The following is a 23,586-nucleotide window of genomic DNA, read 5'->3' as shown; positions in this document are numbered from 1 at the left end:
TGCTTAGGAACTCATAATACAAAGCCAAAGAACTAAAGTGTGTGTAATGTTCATAAGGACAAAAGATTATTTTCTGTGCTCTTTACAGGCAGTATCCCTTAAGGCCAGTGGCTTTGCAGGAAGCGATACGTGATTTGTCTAATGCCATTATTGCTGGGTAGTACTGTATTATTTTAGCATGTTTATCCCCTGTGTATGTCAGGACACTGAACAGACACAGCAATCTCAATTATTTCTGAGCTGCCTTCTCTTCTGACCGTTAGTGAATCTGAGTCAACACTGAGCTCCTCTGTGGCCACTGTTTGTAGCCTGTGCTGTGTTGTGTCACCCCCTTGGAGGGACTGGAAGGGCTGTGGCTGTTCCTGGTCACAGGGAATTGAGAGCAATTCCAAGGAAGCCAATGGGATCACAGTAGTGTACGTGTGGGGAAAACTGGGTCCTCATGTGGGAGTGTTGTTCTTGGGGGATGATATTTTAACTTTTTTTCAGGTTTGTACCTTGTAGGGAGAAGATGCTTATTGGTTCTTTGCTTATTTCTGTGTACTTGTACAGGTTTAAAACTTGTCCTTCTTCTTAAGGTGAATCTTTTGATTCAACATGCCTGAGTCATCTGATCCTTCTTGTTAACTCTGTGGGGCCAAGAAATACAATCATTAATAGAATAGAAAGCAATCAGAGAAAAAGCCCAGGGGATGAGATTCTCTGTTGACATCTAGAAGACTCATCTACTCTTTTCTTTATTATGGCTCTGGCCTTGAACTAGTGTTTGTGAGGAGCCTAATTTAAGGATTTTATGCTGATACCAGGAAATCAGCAATCTAAGTAAAGGCAGAACCCTTTCCTATGTGGGGAAGTGGTGCAGTAAAAGGTGCTGAAGATTCAAGAATAACCGTGCCTGCAGATTTGTTTTACCTTAATGATAGTTAACGCATACAGGGAGTTGTATTCTCTGGTAACTGTTGAGAACAGCTGGTTCTGGAATAAAGTCTTCTACAGCCAGATCTTCAGCACTTCAGTGTCATTCTCTAGAGCAACACCTGTTAGAAGCGGCAAGGTTTGGATACCTGTAAGCTGCTGCTGAAGAAACTGCAAATTCCTGAAATAGATGAGCCTTTGCATTAACTTCAGAAGGGTTTAAATCAGACCCATGGAGTTGTTATTCATCCTATCCAGTGAATCCTTCCAGAAGAGAAAAATTCACTGTGATATCTTCCAGCAACCCAGGCTGGAGTTGTTGCATAGAAATCCTGGAGCAGAAGTGTGACACAAAGATGTGTTTTGACAGCAGAGGTGTCATGCCATTGTCCTTTTATAATCACCAGCTCCTGCCTGAGTTTGAAATTGAACTCTATTTCAGGACATACTTAACCTCAGCCACTGTGGTATGAATTTCCAAGTGATGAAACTGGGTATCAGAAGGTGGGTTGTAATGTTCAGGTTCATCTAACCACCTGTCTTTGGAGAAGAAATTAAGGTCACTTTATTTTCTGTCTTTTTATTGTGGGGGCACAGCTGACCATGCTCTCTAGGTATTGCATTGTTTCTCTTACCTAAAATTAATGAGATGTTTGGGTCTTTTTATGTTTTTAATATGATGCCCTGCTTTCCTCTCTCTGTAAGGAACACAGTGAACCAACTGTAGTGAAGTTTGTACAACATGAGCAAGCAGCTCCTGTTCTTTCTTGGTGCAGAAGTTGATAAATCCTTTCAGCTCTATGCTGTGACCTGAGCCATTATTCTCACATTAAAGGAAATGCTTTTTAAAGTTTTTTTTCTTAATATGATTGTTTCCATTCATTAAAATTATAATAGTCTAATTTTTCTGACCTTTTTTTCTTTTATTCTTTTGCTGTGACTTTCCTTTTTGTAAACCAGAAATCAGTTTCCAGATGGTCTTTTTTCCTACTGTCCTAAACCAGAGGCTTGGAGTTTCTCATATCCAGTATAATTAAGAAAATGTGGTATTTTCTACACTTTTTACAGCAGAACATATTGCAAAATGGGAAGTGTGTTACAACTGTGTCACGAGATCTCTGGCCTCATAGTTTTATAATGCACAAAACCCACTGTGGAGGACAGGAAATTCTTAAAACATTTGCTCAAATTGAGACCTACCCAGGCCCATTTATAGGACTGTAGGGGTCATGACATTGGAGGGGAGTAGAAGTAGGATGTCCATAGATGTGGCGAGTATCTCCTGGGACTGGAGGAGGATCTGTAGTTTTGTGGTGGATAATGAAATTAAATATGTGGATATGCAAGCAATCAGCCTTTACTAGTTCTACTGGATACAGAGCGATTTGCCCTTCAAAGAATAGCTGTAGAGCAATGTATGTGGTGGCTATCCAATGCATTTCCCCTCTGGCTGTGTAGGGGCCATACCCCACTGCTATCAACAAGTCCTTCTGGAATTCATGGGAGTTGAGATGTGCTGCTTGTGCTTGTGACTTGCTGTTTGGCACCTTGTTCAAAGCATGGGTGCAAGTTAGTTAATCCAATCACTTCTTGAGCCCTTACTGAAGGGCAGCATATCCGAACTCAGTGAAAATCCTGTTAGGAATCTGTCAGCGGGTGATTAAGAGATGTCAGAGGGCAATGTAAGCTGTATCAGCACTGAGCTGGGTAGATGAAGTGTTCTGTGGTGAGCCTAATCTTGTGAAGAGCATGACCTCTGTCTGCTGCATAAAGGTTTTCCATGGTAACCCTGCTTTTAATTAAGTTCTTAATATACATATAACCTAGCTGAAACAATCTTGGTGATAGGAGGGTCAAAAGGGTATGAGGACTTCCTGATGGAGGGTGGAAAGGTGTGGTGAAGAAGGGGAGATGTAAGAAATTAGCATAGAAAATGGGATTAACATCAGCTAAAAGTACATGTGAAGAGCAGTTTATCTGCTGTTTCCCCTCCTCCTTCCTCACCCTCTCTCTGCTGCACAGTGTCCCCTCCTTATTAGTGCATCAGCCCTTCTCAATAGATGACTGGACCAAGGGGGAATGTTGTTCCTCATTACCCAGATGTTACCTAATTGCAGCAACGTGTTTTCCAAAAGATATCATAGGCAGGATAGACAGACTTCTGCTGGCTTCCTGCTATACCTGAAAATGGCTGTCTTTGGTCATCTCCTGACAGAGGACTAATGAAGTCTGAAGGGGAACATGGATCTTATAATTCCTCAAGAAGAGTTTTACAAGGAAATGTACAGCTCTTGGAAAGCAGAAGAAAGAGTTGCTGACTACTAAAGTTGTGAGTGAAGGCAGTGTTCCCAATACGCAGCAAGAGATGTAAAAAAGAGATTTTTTTTTCTGGTGTAGCAGTGGAAAGATCTGTTTTATTTTAATTTATCTTTTTAATTTGAAAACAATGAAACCACTCTTCTCTTTCCCTGTGTATGGTGGGGATGCTTCCCAAATACTTTCAAGCATACATGTTGGAAGCTGAAGGCTGCACTTCTGTGGCAGCAAAGCTTAGTCTCCCAGGTGTTTTTATGTGGGAACAAAATCTAATCTGAAATAGGAACTCAGCCCACTAGACATCACAAGCTAGATCCCAGAGGACTTCAAGAGTTTCGCTGATGAAATAATGATATTTTGCAAAAGTAGCATCCAGTGTGCCAATTCAAGGTTTGCGTCCTGGTTCCCTGAGGGGGCTTTAGGAATGTAGGTGTATCTGGTAAGATGGGAAAGAGACCATGTCGAAAGGACTCAACAGTCATGTTCTTTGCTATGTTCAGGGGGCACAGAGGGTTTCTGAGAAGTATTGATTTATGAAATATTGTAAGAAAGAGCCCAAGATAGAAATCAATAGAGGTGATGTTGGTTCTCTGTGTTTGATCCTGCTGAGCTTGGAGGATGATCCTACCATAATCTCTGAGGCATACAGTGTAAAACCTGCTCCTGGTGAGCTGTTGTGTATATGTATCTATACATGTCTGTGTCTCCTGTTCTGTAATATCAGCCATGTGGATCCAGTCACATCTGAGCTGATGCATTGTTCTCACCAATCTCTGAGCTTAGGAGTGTGTCCCTTTGGCTGGCCGAGCTAGCAAACATCTGACAGTGCTTGTAACTCAGGACAGTAAATCTAGGCTATAGCAATTTAGTGTGCAGCTTCCCTGTGCTCTGACCTAAAGTATGTGAATCTCAGCACTGATGAACCTGCTGAGCATTTGGACTCAGGCTTTGGTCCTACTGTAATTAGAGTTTATGCACTTTATGAACAGTTATTACATGAGCCCTCAGAACTGCCTTATAGTGCTAGAATCTCTCTGTAGAAGAGCCCATGGTCAAGTTATTTCATTACCCACCTGGGAGCTTCATCATCATCCTTTTAGATTTCTAGATTTCTCCTATACCTCCTTTTCCCATATGCAATTATAAATTGATATCATATAATTTGCCTTAAGTCTCAGTTTATTTTAAATGCAATAATTAGAGATAACAATTGCTGTAGAAAAATAAACATCTGTTCAATGAGAAGACTGAGTAATTAAGGACAATTATTGGTTTCTCTAAGTAGGTTGGATGCTCAGTAACAAAGTTCTTTTGAGTGCTGCTAAGAGGAGTATAAGATGCGTATCATTGGAGACCAGGACTCTACAGTGTAAAAGAATTGGGAAATTAAATGGAAGCTAATAATAATAAATTATCTAGAGCTTTCTTTCCAGATTGTATTTAAAATTCAGTTTTTCTAGTTGTACTATGTAAAACTTGCATAGGGTTTATATCCCTTTCGAACATTCTTTGTAAGGATTAGTCAGTTAATCCTGCTACAGCCCTTGCAAGGTAAGTAACTAAGTGTTATTATCCTTATTTTATGGCTATGGAAATCATGTTGCTGTGGGCTAGTTTTTAATCCATTTTCCACTGTTGCAGATCTAAAGCAACTTTACTGCAGTCAGCAGAGTTAGACACTGTAACTGAACTGATTTAACCCTAATTGAAACTGCAGTGTTTGTGAAGATAACTGTTGAGAGTAAAGACAAAGAATATTACATTTTAAGTATTGTCCTGTGCCTCACTTGAGATGTATTAATGCTTTTGTTTGCTTTAGTGGTTGATTTTCTGAACTGGCATCCTTGAAGTTTTTCAGGTCTTGCAAATGTTAGTGCATGTACTTTTCAGGAATGAGTATCCATAAATTCTTTTAAGATTTACAACATCAACCTCCAGTTTGTGGGGATAAATTAAGTTACATTATTTTTATATAAAGATTGTATGTACAAAGTCCATATGCAGCAGTAATGTACACACATTGAGCTTTCTAAAAAACAGTGCACTTGACTTTGTTCAGCCTTGGAATTTTGTGCCTCCTTTAATCAAAATAGTTTGTTGCCAGTACTAGTCTGAGCCCTGAAGTAAACCACAAATGTTAGTGTCCTGCACTGCCTAGATTAACATTTGCAGAGTATTCATTGACTTGAATTAATTGGCAATTAGCTAGCTCAAGTTAAAAGAGGAGTGATATTTCTCTCTAGACATTCCTTTAATTGCTCATCCAGCCAAAATAGACACTACTGTCCAGACCGGGGCTTTCCACTTGGATTTCTTAAGTTTTTCAACAATGCACTGAAGTGAAATGAAGAGCAAGCAACATGTATGTGCAGATGATCTTCTGAAATCAGTGGCTGGTTTCCCTACTACAGAAATTTATCAATGCTTATGAATAGGGCATTTGGTTGGTTTTATTTTGAAAGAAAACAAAAGACTTCCATTTGCCACTGGAAAAATTGTATGTAATAAATACAGCAAATGTACCTAATTTTTCATTCCACTTCTTGAAGTAGTTGTTGGCCTAATGGTTAAAAATCAGGATAATGAGTGTTAACTTGTGTTTAACATTTCAGAAAGACTGGGAACATTATTAACAATGGATATACCATAAGTGCTGTATTTAAACAACAGTGATATTTCATTATTTATTACTTTCTCTCTCACTTAAAATGATGATTTGTTTCAGATCAGTGTCTCTGGCAGACTTCAGGTTTGGATAGTACTGAAAACATTATCTCTTGTTCCTAGAATGTTTCTTTCTCCAATGAAGAGTTGTAATAACAGGATCGGTAGTAAGATGCTACTATTTATGCAGTTGTGATGTGGGTATCAAATAGCAGCAGCTCTTAGTGTTTTATTCAGTCTGTGTTAGAGAAAAATTACTGCACAAAATGCAAGGCAAAAGTAAATCAGCCTTTTCTGAATTCCTGTTCTTGGCTGAAAAGTCATGGAGGTGATTGCCAGTTACATTATAGGCTACTTGCTGTGGTCATGGATTCACAGTGAGTGTATTGTCAGTTGGAGGGAAACTTTTGTTTCTCCATCCCCATAGAACATTCTTCTTGGGTAAAAGAAGAATTTTCTCTCTGAACTGCTTCAGACACTGTCCACCTCTCCAGCTGATCTAACTCTGTCCCTTGCTCATCATATAAGCTCCTGTCCTTTTCAGAAAAGATCTGTGTATCTCTGAGCATCCACAGAGTGGGAGTTTATGAGCAGCAAAATGCATAGGTGTGGTTACTAGCAGGTCGCTGCAGCATTAGGCTGTCTCAGGCCTGTACGCTTCCCTTTGCTCTTCTTCCGTCAGTGGAATCTTGCCCTTGTGTCATATAGGGTTCCTCATACTCATTCTTTTTCAGATAGTGGCTTTAACTTAGGATAAAAAGTCCGTGTTAACTTACACATCCCCTTGCTTTTCAGTGTTTTCATGTTTCCTTCTTTACTCTCCACCTTCAATTATAGGGCTGGTTCTGATGCAGTTCAGTGGCTAAGATCAAAAGCAGCCCAGTGCTTCTAGCTAGCTCTAGGATGCAACAACCTGTTTGAAAGCCCCAGTGTGTCAGTATCCACGAGCCCCCAGGAATGACCTGTGGGTGGGGATCTGAAGTGTGCCTGAAGGAATGCGTGTGTGTACAGCTATGTGGGTGGTTGAGAGAAACTGCAAGTGGTTGATTCCCACAGCATCTTAGATTTTCTGTCAGGACAGGCAGGACTTAACTTTAACAGTCGTGAAGTCGTTAATATATGGCTACTTTTGAGAAGTTAATTATTCATGAAGCTGACAATTTCAAACTCTATTTGTTGCCTGGCAGATTTGCTTTAGGCCAAGCCAGTGCAAAATATCCTCTTAGCAGCAGCAGCCTTGTTTATTTTCCTTTGAGGAAGACAGAGGTACACAGGTACCTATGCTGGCCTGAATGTGTAGATAAGCTTTACAAATAAGTACCTAACTTATTGACACACTTGTACTGAAGGATTTGTATAGTTTTGAGATGCTCATTTACAGCTGAATATACAGGAGAGGAAAAAGTGGAAGATGCACAGCCTCTTCCACAACCCTGCAAACACACCTTGGACTCTTGTTTCTAAACAGGCAATTTTGCCACTTCAGTTTTTTCCATAGCAGGTCAGTAGTTCAGTCACATAGTTGCTTCTTATTCTCTCATAGGTCTGTTATTAAGCAGATAAATAATACATCTTAAATAGTTAATGTTCTCCATGTCATTAAAAGGACTTAAGAATCAGAAGCCCACAGGAACTCAAAATTTATGTAAGTCATCTCTCAGTAGTTATACACTTAACTGAAATTACAGGACAGAAACAGAAGTCCTGAATACAAACTCAATTAGGCTTTCATCATAGTTGCAGGAGGGTGTTATCCTATAGATGGACTTACTGAGGGGGTTTTGTTTTTTTTTTTTTTGCTTAGTCTGGCATGGAAATGGTGAAAGGAAGTGGCTCGGGGAGGAGGGAGGAAGCAAGGCAGAGCGGCATGTTTTATTTTCATTCTAAAATTACATTCATTGAATTTAGTACAGTGAAAAGTGCTGTCTTGGGCTGTTCAGAGAGTTGTCTAAAAGTTCTATCTCCACAAAACAGCGATGACAGTGCAATTTTTTTCTTGATTTTTAAAATGCAAATCAGGAGAAGAGGAATGCTGCATTAAATCTCACGTTTTCTCATTCTGTCCTTTGATACCATGGTGTAAATCAAGAATGATTTCTTGAGGGTGATGAAATTAATTAGTATAAAGTCAGTGTGATTCAGTTTTATTTTTGCAAAGTCTTGGTGTCTTCTAACAGTTTATTTACTTTTCGTTTGAGTAAACAGAATGGTTTAATCTTAATTTTTGATTTTCTAAGTTGGTAGCTAAAAAGACAGAGGACACTGTGAAGATAGCCTGTACAGCATGACAGTGTCCCAGAAGCTCATGGTTAAACCCTTCTCTGACTCAATGATGGGGTGCTTCAGAGAGGACAAAAGAAAAATACTTCACGAATAAGCCGTGTTCAGTGAAACAGATGTCTTAATTTGGGAGCAACAAGATTGGAAATCAAACCCTAAAGTGTGAGATAGCACAAGTCTGGTATATCACTGGTGAAGACTCAGAGAACGATTGTTTCTCACCTTCATTGACCTCTGAAAATAATTGGTCTGCACCATGTTACAATACAGCACTGTGCCACAGATCCCGGGAGTCTCGATATAAAGGACTGAGCTAAAAGTTCTGCTGAGATTTGAAAGTAACTAAGAGCAATGTAAAAAGTGCTGTCGTGCTGCAAGAGTGATGTAGAGCTGCAATCTGTACTAGAAGCAGGAAGGAAGCAATTGGCACGGATTGAAACAGTGCACACTTTCAGCAGGGTGGTGCCAAGTAGTCGCTATCCAAACACAGAACAAAGCCAAAGGGAAGAAGCGTAAGGAAGGCTGCGGCTGCTCTGAACGGTGAACAGAGAGCCAGTAGTGCTATGGTTAATATTATAAATTGAATAGAAAAAAAATCATACAGAAGAGTGAGTGTAGCTGGACATCACAGCATCTTTCCCCAGCTGTGCTTCTCATTTGCTTCGGGCTGAGGACACACTATTACACGTTTTCAAATGGATTTGTCAGTACATTGCATTCTTAACTTTTGTGACTTGTTTATGTCATGGCTGAAAGTGAGGAGGTCAGCATTTAACCAGATAAGACTGAGAAATTATGTGACTAGAAATATCCAGAAGACTTGAGCATGCTGTAAAAGAGATGTGACTGGAAGCAAGTTTGGAGTTTATTTCTCCACTTAATAGCCAGTGATTAATAGTTCCAAATTTATGATTAACTGTGTAGAAAAAGCATAGACAAGTACCCGCAGGAGACTGCTGGAGTCCCTGAAGAAGCTCTAGTTCACTTCATTGGAGCCAGTTTGTAGTAAGGCAATAGTCTATATATTTATCCTTCAATAAGATACGTGAAGTCCTGTGTTCGGAGTTTCGTTGGACTGCAAATCTGGTGTTGAAATTCCAGATAAAGCAATGTGTTTGGCTCTGTGGTTTGCACCAAGGAATAGGTTGGCTTCTTAACTGCAGCCCAGCCTAGGAGCTGCTAGCTAAATTAGGCTTTTTCCTACTCTGTAATGTCATTGCTCATAAATACTCTGCAAAGCACAGCAAATCTTAGTGACACCAGGGAGGTGCAATTTCTTTTTACTTCTGTTATAACTGAATTAAACTAAATGGCAATTTGGCATACAGTGTGTGGAGTGGGATGGGATCCAGCCCATCACATCAGGTGTTGCGCTTCATGTGCATGTTTGACAAGAGTAAAAGCTGAAGCCAACAAGATCTCACTTGAATAACCTACAATTCTTCCAGCTACAGATTTTCTTAATGGCAGTAGAGTTGAGAGCTCGGGGTACCATCTTAAATTCACTTGTAGGAGTTATCTTAATGCACTTCCATGCAAGTCAGCAGATTTAGATGAAAATTTTGCAGAAGGTAATGCTTCATGTATGTTACTTAACTCTTTCTTTTTTTTAAGTCTTGGGGTTCTGTTCCATATTTTGGGGGTAGTTCAGACATCCTGATCCTGTCAGGGATATCCATATCCTTTTGCCAATATAATCACTTAACAGCACTCTGTATTATTTGAGGACAAGGATATAGTAAGTAATAACAAGTAAGAAGAACTTAGAATTGTATCAGCATATGCTGATGTTCGTCCACACCACAATGGCATTCATCACAGTCCTAAGTTTATCCAGGAGGGTAAATTAAAATAGTAAATGAAACCATAATTAAGTATCTTTTTATTAGGATCATAAAAGCTTTGGAAGGAGCTAGAGAACAGCAGAAGCTACGTCTACACTGCAAACATATGACCATCTAGTTTTGCTGATTTGTGAGGTTTTGTTGATGTCAAGTGTCAACAAAAGCCCTTAGTCCAGTGTGGTTCAATTGGCAGAACTTCTTATTGATAGAATGCACTTTGAGTTGTTTGAGGTGGAATACAGTGTTTCAACAGAAACACAGTTTTAGTGGCAGGAACTGCAGGAGCATCAAGGATGTTGGTGGCTTCACAGCCGAATGGTCACAATGTGGGCTGCGGAGTCATCGTTACTCACACGACCTTATCTGGCTGGAGAAGATACTGGTGGGAATTTATTTGCATATAAGTTGTTAAGTACTGGATGGTGTTCTAATAGCAAAAAACTCAACAGCGACTGTCTCTAACCAATTCTTCCTCTCTGTTTTGCTCTGTTTCTCCTGCAGGGCTTGTGAAGTTGGGGGTTCACTGTGTCACATGTCAGAAGGTCGCGATAAAAATTGTCAACAGAGAGAAGCTCAGTGAGTCGGTGCTAATGAAGGTAATTTTCTAATGGGAGATTTAAAAAAAAATTAGATTCCTGGCTCTGTGTCTTCTGTTCCATGTAAAATTAATATCTTTAATTATGTATAACAAACATCCCTGTCAGTACTAGGATTATGCAGAGCATAATAACAATAATTTAGTTATGGGGGAGGCTAGGGCAGTTGAAATTAAATGGGAGTATGCCTGTGCTTTGCGAACAAAATAAATGGTCAGCTGCAGAGGTCTTGCTTCTCTGTTGGGGCAGGTGTGTGTTGGGCATTGGACTTCCACCACTGCAGTTGTGTGGTTGTGGTACATTGCAGACTGAGGTGTACAAATGTCAGCATGAGGAGATTTAACAGAGGCTAGTAAATCTGTTACTTGAATACTCCTACTCCTTGCTCTGATGCATGGGTTCTTTATGATCTGATGTGCCAAGGTGTGTGACTGTTTAGAGCTGTTGTAATTCTGTTTACAATCCACAGAGCTGTGCCATTGGAAGCCATCAAGGTGTTTGTCCCAATGGTCCCAATGACTGTTAGTGTTCAGAAGAGCTTAGTTTGTTTTTTACCTAGCCTTGTGATTCTCCTCACATGAATGTCATTGATTGATCTTGGAAACCTAAAAATAAAATAAATGTATGCATAACAGTTTATTCATGTGATTTGGTGACTAGAAAGGCTAAATTCATCTTGATGGGAAGGAACACAACTGCAATGCAATCAATGAATTCCATCACGCTGTCACCTGCAAATTACACTAACAGATTTGTGTGCAGTGTGGAGCACTTTGCTGAGGTAACTTCCCTATAGAAGCACACAGAGCATATAAGTTTATACTGCTGTTTCCTATATGGACTTCTGTGTCAGCTGTTTCCAAGAACAAGTATAGCAATCTTATCCAGAGCAGAAAGAAAATGGATTTTCAGCTAATACAGAGTCAGTGAATGTTACACAAAAAATATAAGTTTATTTTTTTTTTCAGAGAAGAATTCCGAAAGTTTACATTCCATTGTAATGTGTTCAGACTTTACCTTTCTGGAATTTCATTGATATATTCCCTCTCCTGCAGTACTGTGGATTCAAACAGACTTCTAATATAGGCCAAAAGTTAGAAAGTGAAATAAGTAAGAAAACTGTGGGTAAATGGTAAAATCTGAATGAGACACTAAACACTGGATATTTTCCAGAGTAAAATAATAGGAATATTTTTTAACAAACATGAGCATTTTGTTCTCTGAGAGACACTGTCTGGTATTTGTATAAAATATTTTATTTACCTCATTGATTTTCAGAGTAGGAGGCAAATCACTTAGCATAGCAAAGCAATCTCTCTGCTTTAGTTGTGTTGCATTACCTCGGTTGTAGTATGAAATCGGAGTTGCGAAACGGTGTGTTAGGCCCTTGTTTACACAGCCACATGCTGAAGCGTGCCGTGTTTTCTGTAGGATTGTACAGCATCTTTCTCAGGAGGAAATCACATGTTTTATTGTGGTTCTCATTTTCAGACCCTTGGTGAGATTTTCTCTTTCAAGGATTCTGTTCTCTGTGCTCAGGAGGTTGGAACAACAGATGGGATTGAAGTGGTTTGCCCAGTTCTTGCATAAATTCAGTAACCAGATGTCTTTTCAGGAATGCCCTCTGTCTGCTGGTCACAGACAGGGCCTGAGACTTCTAAGTGAATTTAGAATTGACTGTACTGTTAGCCAGCTTAATCCAGTCTGGCTGGAGGGGAAAAACGCAGTTTTTGGCAATCCCAGTGTGACCATTGTGAAGCATCCAGCTGACAGCCTGCTGTATGGAGTCAACAGCCGCAGGGAAATAGCCAACAGCGAAGCCAACTCACAGTTCTGTGGTGGCATTCCTACTTTGTGCAGCTTCCCACTAGCTTATCAGTTCTAGTGACTTTCTTTGCCAGTGGGCTGTGCAGAACAGCCCTTGGAGCCAAATGATTCAAGACCACAGATACTCTCCCAAGCCAGGCCCAGATTGATGGATTTTGCTTTAATCCAGCCTTGGACAGAAAAACTGGATCTGACAAACATGTACACCTGCCACATGAAGCTGTAACGGTGCAGTGCTGTGGCCATTTATCCTAGAGCATAAGGAAGAAGTCTGCTCACGGTCCTTTCAACATCTGAAGTGACAGGCACAAGCATATACAGCAGGCTGCTTTCCTTGTCATCATTATTCTATTTTGACTTGCTTCTTGTAGCCTTCATTTCTCCAGTGTTTTTGCAGTATTTTATTCTGTATGTTCAGGGAACTGTCCCTTCTCTCTGCAGCTGCTCTTCATCTGAGCTGTGCAGAATTGAGAGGCATTTGGTAAAGTGCTTTCTAATCATAATGCCGTAGTATCGATATTTCTGGAGAGAAAAATTTGGAATTGAAGCAGCTGGTCTCAATTAGCAGAACTGCTGCTATGGAGATGATACACGGGCAAGCACGCTGCAGCACAAGCTGCAGTAAATGTATCATCCAAGCACTTGCTGCCCTGTCAAAGGACAGGGCTGCTCAGTGCACATGGGAGCCTTTTGCTTTGTCATGTCCTTACTCACTAAATGCAGGCTGGGGAGCAGAGTTCCTTTCCCAGCTCCAGCTTGGGGCTGTTTGGGAGCCTGGCTTTGGGGCAAAGCTACAAATGTAATTTCACAGTTGAGAACAAAGGGTTGGTTCTGTTCTCACTCCTGCTTTCATGCAACTGGTAAAAGCTTCAGCTGGATTTCTTCAGCTGCACTGTGGTAACCCCCACAGATGTGGAGACCTGCCTCCCACCATACCTCTAGCTTCTCTAGCACAAATTAGCAGAAAGATTTCAGAAAGGAGTGTGTTGCAGTGCGCATTTTGAGATTGCAATACAGTTCATTGATTTCCCTGAATTACTTCTGGATCACTGACAGGGAAATTAGGCCCAGAATACAAGAGCTGAATGTGTCCTTAAAGCACTGAGCTTTCCTGAGCAGGTGGGTTCACTACTGATGGTTTCATTTTCAATACCAGTACAAGTGTTTGGAGTTTATAACTTCAGAATATAAAGGTTAAAGTAAATCTTTCCTCTCACGTGGCAAAAGCTTGTTTGGAAACATTGAGGTGTCTCATGAGACGTAGTCAGGAGACTCCTTTCTCCTCTTTACTGCCTCACCAGTTCTCTTCCACTCCCTCCTTCCAAAGAATAAACAACAAAAAAAAAAGCTACTCATTTGGTGATCCATCAGATGAAATACTCTTTGAACAGACAGAGGTAGTAGAAGCAATGGGAGCATAAAGGGTGAAGAGCGAGAAGGGGACAGCTGGCCCTGGTCTAATTACTTGAACACACGGGCATCCTGAGAAAGCCACAGATGTCCCAGGCTTGATGATTGAAGCCCAGAGCTCCATATGTGTGCTTTGTGTCCATGTGCCTTTTGTTTCTTCTGAGTCCTCTAGTGCTGGCCTTGAAGCAAGGCAGATATTTCCAGGGTGGAGGATGGGAAAGAGGATGGGAAAGTCCTACTTTAGTGGAGCTCAATTGTGACAGTAGTGGTTTGGGGTAGACTGTCAGTTGGTTTAGTGCCTTGCAGTGCTAATGAGCTCTGCTTCCAAAAAATTCTGCAAAGGCATAGTGTGTGTTCTTAAGCTGGGAAGGTCTTGCAATAATCACTAATAGAAATCACTGGTTGGCTGAAATAATTGAGTGGAAGGATAGGTAGGAGAATCGAGTATCAGCGTCTTGGAATTGACAGGATAACTTAGGGAAGCATACTTGTAAATGGGCACTGCTTTGCATGGCCTTTTTGTCATCTCTTGCTTCTTTGTGAGCTTCTGTTTCAGTAGGGGTTTATTTCTCTGCTACCTTATCCTACTTTTGAGTCTTTCCCTTCCTTCTCTGTCCTTCAAGGAAAAAAGTTTAGAAACTGGGCAAATTTAGAGAGTATCTGAGAGAATAAGTAAACAATTGGAGCTTGGGTTTTATAAGACTCAAGGGTCTCAATCCACCTAGTTTATTAAAGAGGAGGTTAAGACATAGCTTCATCATGGTCTGTAAAGAGTGACAAGGAGGATAGGTATGTGATAACAGAGGGTATTACAGTCTTGGGTACAAAAAGTGTATTGGAAATTAATAGTTATAAGCTGTAGATGGAATGTAGAAATACTAGACCTGTTCGATCACTGGATGGTTACTAACTGGAACTAGCCACCCAAAGCTCTAGTGAGTTTGTCCCCTGAAAGACTATTAAACTTCCTCTTAAACTTCTGTGTGTTTTTCTAAACCCGAGATCCTAGTTCGACTTCAGCTGCTGGACTTGAAGTAGGAAGTAGCTGATAATAGTTTCCTGATCCGTGCTATGCATTAGCTCTGATTAGATTAATGCAGCAGCCTCTCCGGCCTTAAAATCCACGGAGCTGTGAATTTCCATCACACACTTGAAATCTGTAAAAAGTCACATGTCTCTGTCTGGAGCATAAAAGAGAGGCACTTGTGCAAGGTGTCTGCAGAAGCAGAAATTTAGGCTCCCCTAAGCGAAGTTAAAGAAGGTAATACTTGAGAGCAGCATCTTTTCTTTGGAATTTGTTTTCAGATTTTTCAAAGAAAAGACTGTGACATTGGCTGACCTAGCTGTCCTCAGCTGCTGACTGCAGGCTGATCTACAGAAATCATTACTAGAATATCAGAACAGTGTCAGGGACAAGCTAAATCTGAGGCAGAGATAGAATTGGACTGAATAGTGTAACTTGGTTCAAGTTCAGCTTTGGTCATAACAAGGGCAGTTTCCCTGACATTAACAAAGCCAAACTCACCAACACTAAACCTCAATTTCACCAAATCGATATTTTTTCTAATGTACTCAATAGTGGCCTAATTGTTTTCCAGCTGCAGTATTTAGGAGTTTTGCTATTGATTGCAGTGGAAATGGTGTTAAGCTGCTGCTGAATCCCACTGAGTACATCTACCATTGGGTACAAATGAACACAAGACCATGGGATATCACCAGTGAGATGCATTTAGATTAATCTAGGATACTGGCAGGCAAGATTTTGGACGTGGTTATGTTAAAAATAGCAAATGAGAGGGAAATTATTTCCATTTATTAAACAGAAGTCCCAAAGTAAAGGTTTTAAAGCATTCATCAAACTTTCCAGGACTCCCTGATTAAGAAGCACTGTGTGAACTTGCTGGCACTCATTTATTATTCTTGTGATTGATTGGCATATTGCTGCAAGAAGAGAATAACCCAAAGGACCTTGTAGTCATGGCAAAAAAAAAAAAGATGAAAGAATAAAGGAAATTAAATCTCCCCAAAACATATACATGCTGGTATTTTTACTCGCTGTTGAACATGCACATTTCAGTGTATAGATGAATATATGCACACGTATGTGGATTGTCCCTTGCACATTCACTGCATATGCTCACGCCCTGATTGTGGTTTATCTTTAACCTGGAGCATTACCACACACTTGTCAGCTTTAGCACTGGAAGAGAGCAGATTAGAAGTGTGTGTGTGTATATTTGACAGTGCGTAGGTGGTGAACAAGCTGCAGGAATGATTGGCACCCGTCAAAGACCACAAGTGCATGAACACACACATGTCCCTTGCCTCTGTGACCCTTCTTCGTATTCCAGTAGTAACCCAGGTTGTGCAGCACAGCTTCATGTGTGCAAGTCTCTCTTCTGAGTTCAATGAGATAAAAAAGCACCTTGCAATATGAAAAACATAGGCAAAATAAAAGGGGCTTTTTTTTCCCCTGGCTTCCTTCTGCTATAGGGAGTTTGGGATTAGGGGTCTGTTACAGAATGTATAATGCAGAGTGTTTTGTTTTAAACTGGAGCTAGTGGGGAGCATTGAATGCCTGTTCACTTGTCATCTGTTTGAGCAGTTAAAGAAGTTGGGTAGTTGTATTTTCCTTCAGAGAAGAATGACTCTCTGCCTCCACTTTCCACCACACCCACAAGGAACACAGTTTGAGGTATTCTTAAAGAAGGAAATTAAACAGGAATTACAAGCACATGATGTACCTGTCAGAGGAACAAACCTGTCAAGCGTGCATAGTGCCTTTTGCTTTCTAAAGTTAGTATGATCAATTGAGGCATTTGGGCAACCTTTAGAAATAATTGGCCCTATTTTTTCCACCCACTTTTAATTTGTATTATAGCAGTCAGTCTCAAACCTCTGTTGTACCCAACATGCTCTACCCACAGCCTTGTGTGTGCAAACACATAGAAATAGACAGTCTACCATCCTCATGTGCTGCCTTGGTCATACAGCAATAAATGTCCCTCATGAGCCAGACTAGAGCTAGCTGAAGTCAAGGAGTGCTTTTTCCATGCATTTCACTTGATCACAACCATAATGCCTAAATGGGAAGTAACTGCTCCCAGAGATGAGATGTCTAAATGTGCCAGCAGTCCAGTCCTCATCCTCCTCTAAAGCTACTGTCAACAATTAGCCTGTAAAAACCCTTTCTGTTCAGCTTTGCCTTTACCTGTTTCCATTATAATTGCGCTGTCCTTGCATTTGGGATGAGACTGACCACAGCTTGACTTCAGATAGCTTTCTCTTCTGAAGCTTCTGGGAATTCTCCTCATGCATTGCCAAAGCTTAGTTTTCTCAGAAGACGCTGATTCACTAAAATGTTTTCTCTGAAATAACTTTGGCTCAGTGAACTCCCAATATATCAAAGGCTAGGTTTCTTTTGAACTCTCTCTGCATTTGTAGCAGCCTGTTAGGGAGTCCTGCTTGCCTGCTACAGGGCAGAGCCCCTGAAAGTCCTGCCTCTGCAGGGACTTTCACTGCCTCTGATCCTTAGGTTATCAACTCAAGATGTAGGAAGTCTTGAGACAGGCTCCAAGAATCCACAGCTGTGGGGCAGACACAGCTAGAGAGATGTGTCCCTAGACTACATGGGGCGATGGTAGAAAGCACCAGGATCCTCAGCTGTTGTCAGGCTTGATGCTCAATTTTTTGGGAAGGACAACTAGTAGGAGTTATGCTGAAAGGCAAGGGGAACCCCAGGGGAAGGTTATCTTCGAGGCTCTGTCTTGAAGAGATGGGGTGTGCAGTTTGAAAATCTTGAGACTGGCATCCAGATCTTGTAATCCCTGGTCAAATCCTATAGTATTTCCAGAATTTCTGACTGGCTGGACACCCAATTGGTCTGGGAACCTGAAGCATCAGACTTCCTCAGCCTGGGTGGTCTCTGTAGGTGAGCCACCTTCAGCTGTGGTCTCTGTTGACTCCAGATGTGAATCATGAGTCTAGTGAAAATTGCGGTTTTTTCACCTGGAGCTGTAGGTTCTTTGGTACATTCAAAACTTTAATACTTTTTTTTTCCCTGACTCACTGAAGGTTGATGAAAAATGCTAGAAAACATTGGATCTTGATCTCACATAAGCAAAATCTTTTAATTGACTTCTGCCAGCACTTCAGCCACCTCTGTTTTGTGGTTAATTAATCAGTCTGAAGAGTTACAGGATGAAACTTATCCCCATCTGTAGAGTAGAGAATGCCATAGCAGAGTGGATCCTGATTGAGCCATAGGTAGAATTGGCCACATTTACAGATAGGAAATCCATTTTAGATTATGGACAAAATCACTTCCCAAATCTTTTAAGCAAAAAAGGAATTAGGGGGGCACGTTTTCTGACCGGAACTACTGAAAGATTTGTAAGTTATACAGCTGCTTATAAAAATAATTTTCTTTCCTCACACAATTTCTTCCTGGACTAAGAGCAAAAATCAGAGTGAAACTCAGATGCAGTCAGAAGTGTGAATGCAATATTGACTGAACCATTTGAAACCCATATCTATAAGCACCAGAGCAACAGTATGGGATTTTTAAAATCATTCTTCACACCACTGCATATGCTGGAATTGAATGAGTGTACATTGTGCCAGGATGTACTCCATGGGTTTTTAGAGACTCTTGTATCCCGTTTTCATGACTCTGCCATGCTGGTGTTTGCTTAGTGTCATTGCAAAAGCTTGTAAACAGTTCAGGAGGAGGAAGGTTTTGGGGTCTCAGCGCTGCAACACAGCATGTGCTTTGCAGGGTGATTTCATTAAGAACCAAGGGTAACTTGGCAAGTGTGGTTAGGTTGTTGTATATTTTCTTCTCTGTCTTAAACTTTTTCTTCTGGGTTTGCAGATGAAAAGACTTCGGATGCCATTTTACGTTGGCTTGTACTTCATATTCCAGAATCTTGTCTGGAAACATTTTAATTACTTTTTCTTTCCTTTTGGAAAGACAATCAGTATTACTTCAGAAAAGCTCTAGCAGTAATGGGACATCAATCCTTGAGTAGATTGACCGAGACCACAGTTCGTTCAGGTATTTTACCCTGCATCTGTCATGCAGAATAAACACCATAAATATCAATATACTGATCCATCCCAAATAAGGTATGTAGTCCATCCCTGTATAGAGCAGAAACGCCATTTGAGCAAAGACTTTGTTCAAAGATTATCTTAAATTTTTGCTGAAACAACTGAGTGGTGCCTTTTACATCAGCATTACCTTTCTGTAAGAAGCTTTTCTTAGCACAGCAAAGTTTATGAGTTTCCCAGTTCCGACAAAATGTGTCACTTAATGGATATTTAACTGATACAACTGAGAGCCAAGGACTGGCATTGCATTGTCAGTTAGGGGAATACAGGCTCTTTCTGTTTGTTTTGCATGCTTCTATCCAACAGGAAAATTTTGCTGATCATTTGTTAAGTATAAACCGGGCCTCACTCAGTCTGTTCCCTGCAGTTTATGCTATTAAGTAGTTGGCACAAATTTAGGAAAAATCTGGTAAGGCTCAATCCCAGTGCAATTAACTGTTAGTTCCAGAGCTGTCAGATGGAGCTCAATGCACTCTGCCATGGGTTTGCTTTGCTGGTGTTAGAGCATGTCAATCTCTCTAATGGTAAGTTTTTAGGTATTTGGGCATCTCCTCTTTTACCAGGTGCTATCTTTGAACTTGTTACCTTGCCTTGGCATCCTGTGCTGTAGCAGTCCAGCTACTGTGCAGTGACAAAATTACACTCATGCCATGGTTGATTTTTCTCCTGTGTGGGAGCAGCAATCACTGCTTTGTCAGAACACCTGGTATTCTTGAACCTTATGGTGTAATGGAATATGGTGTGCTCTGCAGCTTTGCTCAGCAGCAAAGGCTCTATGTTGTGAGGGATAATGGAGATGTTACCTTAATTCTCTACAAACCACAGGGAAGGTGAGATTGAGTTTAATCTTGAGCTACTGCATCTGTTGCAGTCTCTCAGCATGTAGCAATTGCTGGATAACATCTCTGTTATAGCATCATGTATTGCACCCGGTGGGAATAGGGACTTTCGAAAGTGACAAGAAACTCTGGGGTGCAGGCTGTTTTTTTCAAGAATGCTTGGTGAAAACTCAATCAGGCAACCAAAATCAATGTACTTTCTGGAATTTTGGGACTGATGCTCCAGATTATTCTAAAATTACCACATTCAAAGTCTGGTTTTAGAACATTTAGGTAAAGCAGGGGTGAATAGCTGTCAACACTCAAGAAGAAGGATCTGGCCTGAAAAACAGGATCACTTGTTCCTGTTCTCGGCATATATATCACAGACAGAAACATTCCTATACTGCTTGGAGCTGTCCCAAGTACGTGGTCTTCTGTACGTTCAGTAGGAAAGTGGTGAGGAAATGTCACTGGTGCAAGATGTAGCTCTGTAGAGCAAGTGCAGCTCTATAGTTTTTTTCTACTTTTAGTTTTCCTCTTGGTCCAGGACACAAACATTCTTTATAATCTCTATGTTTCAGATGCAGGCATAACTACAGGAAATAAATAACAGCAACATGTATAAACTGTGTTTAATCTCAAGTCTGTTCCTAAGGAGTCCTCTAGTCTTTTCACAGAATCACACAATCTGCTGAGTTGGAAGGGACCCACAAGGATCATCGAGTCCAACCCTTAGCCCTGTACAGGACCATCCCCACGAGTCACAACATGTGCCTGAGAGTATTGTCCAAACTCTGTGTTGAGTTGTTCAAGTTGTCTTGAACTCTGTCAGCCTTGGTGCTGTGACCATTTCCCTGGGGAGCCTGTTCCAGTGCCCAGCCACCCTCTGGATGAAGAACCTTCTTCTAATATCCAACCTAAACCTCCCCTGACACAACTTCAGGCCGTTCCCTCCAGTCCTGTCACCAGTCATCACAGAGAAGAGATCAGTGTCTGCCCCTCCTCTTCACCTCACGAGGAAGTTGTAACTGCAATGAGGTCTCCCCACAGCCTCCTCCAGGCTGAACTGACCAAGTGACCTCAGCTGCTCCTCATATTGCTTCCCCTCAAGGCCCTTCACCATCCTTGTTGCACTCCTTTGGACAGTCTCTAAGAGCTTAACATCTTTCTTATATTGCAGTGCCCATAACTGCACACAATATTCAACATCAGACCTCCCCAGTGCAGAGCAGAGAGGGGCAATCCCCTCCCTTGACTGGCTGGCAATGCTTTGCCTGATGCCCCCTCGGACATGGTTGGCCCTCCTGGCTGCCAGGGCACTGCTGACTAATATTCAACTTGCCATCAACCAGGAGTCCTGGGTCCCTTTCTGTGGCACTGCTTTCCAGCATCTCATTCCCCAGTCTATATGAACATCTGGAGTTGCCCCATCCCAGCTGTGGAATCCAGCACTTTCCCATATTGAACTTCACATGGTTGGTGATTGCCCATCTCTCTGATTTGTCAAGGTCTCTCTGCAGGACCTCCCTGCCTTCAAGGGAGTCAACAGCTCCTCTGAGTTCTGGGTCATCTGCAAACTTGCTTGGTATCCCTTCCAGTCCTGTGTCCAAGTCATTCATGAAGTTGTTGAAGAGCACAGGGCCTAAGATGGAGCCCTGTGGAATCCCACTAGCGACAGGTCACCAGTCTGATGTTACCCCATTCACTATTACCCTCTGTGCTCGACCCGTGAGCCAATTACTCACCCACCACATGATGTGTTTCTCCAGCTGTGGGCTGGACATTTTGTCCAGAAGGGTCCTGTGAGAGACAGTATCAAAAGCTCTACTGAAATCCAAAAAGATTAGCTTATTCTTGTTGTATCCTTGTTGTACCCTTCTGTACAGCTCTATAAAACTAAGTAACCAAGGATAGAAAATCTAAAATGAAGAGGAATCACCAGAATATGCAAAAACCACCATAACAAATGTACCAGGAGATAGGGATTATGTTACTGGTTTTCTTCATTGTACCTGAAGCGGATTTTCAACAATTATGATACAAACATATAGTTGTCTTATAAGAATTCTTAATAGATTACATTTTTACTGTGTTCTGGAAGTCTGGTCACACTTTCAGAAATCTGTTACCATAGATCCTTGTAATAGACTAGAATTTACTATTGTTTGGTGGCCAAAAATCTGGTGTGCATTTTTAGATTCGTGTGTGTGGAGGTGGTCCACCAAAAAGAACTTGTTGTCAATGGAGGCAAATTTCCCCCAGCTGTAAAATGCTTTAGCATAAAGTTATATTTTAGAGATCTTTCTTCTTATATTTCCTTCCTAATGCCCTGAAATAAATCTCCTCAGTCTAATGTTCTTATCTCTTTTCTTTGATGAATTTCCTCTCTTCACTTCTGCTCCCTCAGCTGTCCCTGAGTTTCCTTCCTAAATCCCTTCTGTCCTTTGCCAACCTCACCGTCCACTGCAGCACTTTCAAAGCAGAGAGGAAAGACATGCACAGTAAGAGAGTGCATATTATGCTTTAGGTATTACGGGTTTATTTTATCCTCATTTCCACCTCTTAAATCAATCCCTGATTTATCAAATCCAGAAAATAAAAACATTTACTTAAGAACAATTGGGTAACAACATTGGATACAGGGCAGAGTGCACACAGCTGTTCACACAGTCATCTGGGGTTGTGTTTTCACTTCTTTTTCATCTAGGGATGTAAACTGTGAGTTTACCATAGAGGAACTTTGGATTAGGAAGTAATCTTGTGGGAATACTTAAGAATACCAACCCCTTCTTTGGCAGCAGTGCAGGGCAAACTGTAGATTTTAATTGCTCTATAGTACCAGAATACCCCCAATATAACAGACAAGGTACCTGGGCCCTGCCTGGTAGTCTAGCAGAATAAAAAGATGTATTTCACAGAGGCAGATGTGGAAGTGCAGCAACAGGTAGAAGCAGATCTAAATACTGCCTGTAACAGTAAAATACCCCTCAGAGATCTGTTAACATTAAAGCCCTAATTTTTGAAGAAAAAAGGTGCCCTGCATGGCTGAGGAAGGCTGATAGTTGTGAGAACACTTTTTAGGTAAAAGACCTGCTCAAAACTGCTTTGCTTAGTATTGAGGAGGGAGCAGTACCACTTACGAGCACCCGAGGGCATGGTATCTGCTCAGTGCTGGGTAACAGCCACTTGCTCCTGGTGCACCAAGAGGGCGTGTATTTTATTTTGCCATCCTGCTATGTGGCCTGGGTTTTTTGGCAGATAGCGATGATTCAGTGTTTTTCTGCGTTTGATTGGCTGCAAATGCATCACAATACCGACTGAACCAGGGTTTAGACTCTCAAGTGTGAAGACTGAGGCTGATGACATACTGCTTGAGGAAGAGTTATTAAGAGATATTAAGAATATTAAGAATGAAGAAATCTAAGATAGCCAGATTGTTACAGGGTACAGGAGTGAAATACTGGACAAATTTGCAGAATCCTAGAAATAAGGACTGGAAAGGACCTCTGAGGGTTTGTGTAGTCCATCTTCCCACTCAAACAAGAACTGCTTTTGACATGGGTAAGCCGTAACTTTGTCTAGCTTGGTTGTGAAAACCTTAAGGGACTGAGATTCATCCGGCTCTCTGGACAGCCACAGTTCCAGTGCTGCATTACACTCCTAGTGGTTTAATTCATCCCTTATGTCTAACCTGAACCCCAGTGCAAATGTGAGTACAGAATGTGGACAGCCATCATAGCTATTGCCTTCAGTAACAAACTCGTGTCAGTCATCAAATAAAAACTTACAACAATTTTTAAA

At 41.1% G+C, this 23,586-nt stretch overlaps 1 protein-coding gene across 12 annotated transcripts in view; it reads left to right on the top strand.

The window, feature by feature from the left end:
- BRSK2 (BR serine/threonine kinase 2) overlaps nucleotides 1–23,586 on the top strand; it is a 318,935-nt gene that overhangs the window by 147,531 nt on the left and 147,818 nt on the right. For all 12 annotated transcript variants that reach the window (XM_032690784.1, XM_032690781.1, XM_032690782.1 and 9 more), the window contains exon 2: nucleotides 10,521–10,615. In XM_032690784.1, the coding sequence (XP_032546675.1) occupies nucleotides 10,521–10,615 (95 nt within the window). The remainder of the gene's footprint in view (nucleotides 1–10,520; nucleotides 10,616–23,586) is intronic.

Source organism: Chiroxiphia lanceolata, chromosome 6 (genome assembly GCF_009829145.1).
Source record: "Chiroxiphia lanceolata isolate bChiLan1 chromosome 6, bChiLan1.pri, whole genome shotgun sequence".
NCBI classification, from domain to species: domain Eukaryota; kingdom Metazoa; phylum Chordata; class Aves; order Passeriformes; family Pipridae; genus Chiroxiphia; species Chiroxiphia lanceolata.
The sequence above is the reverse complement of the archived record's forward strand: the minus strand, read 5'-3'. Positions and strand labels throughout refer to the sequence as shown.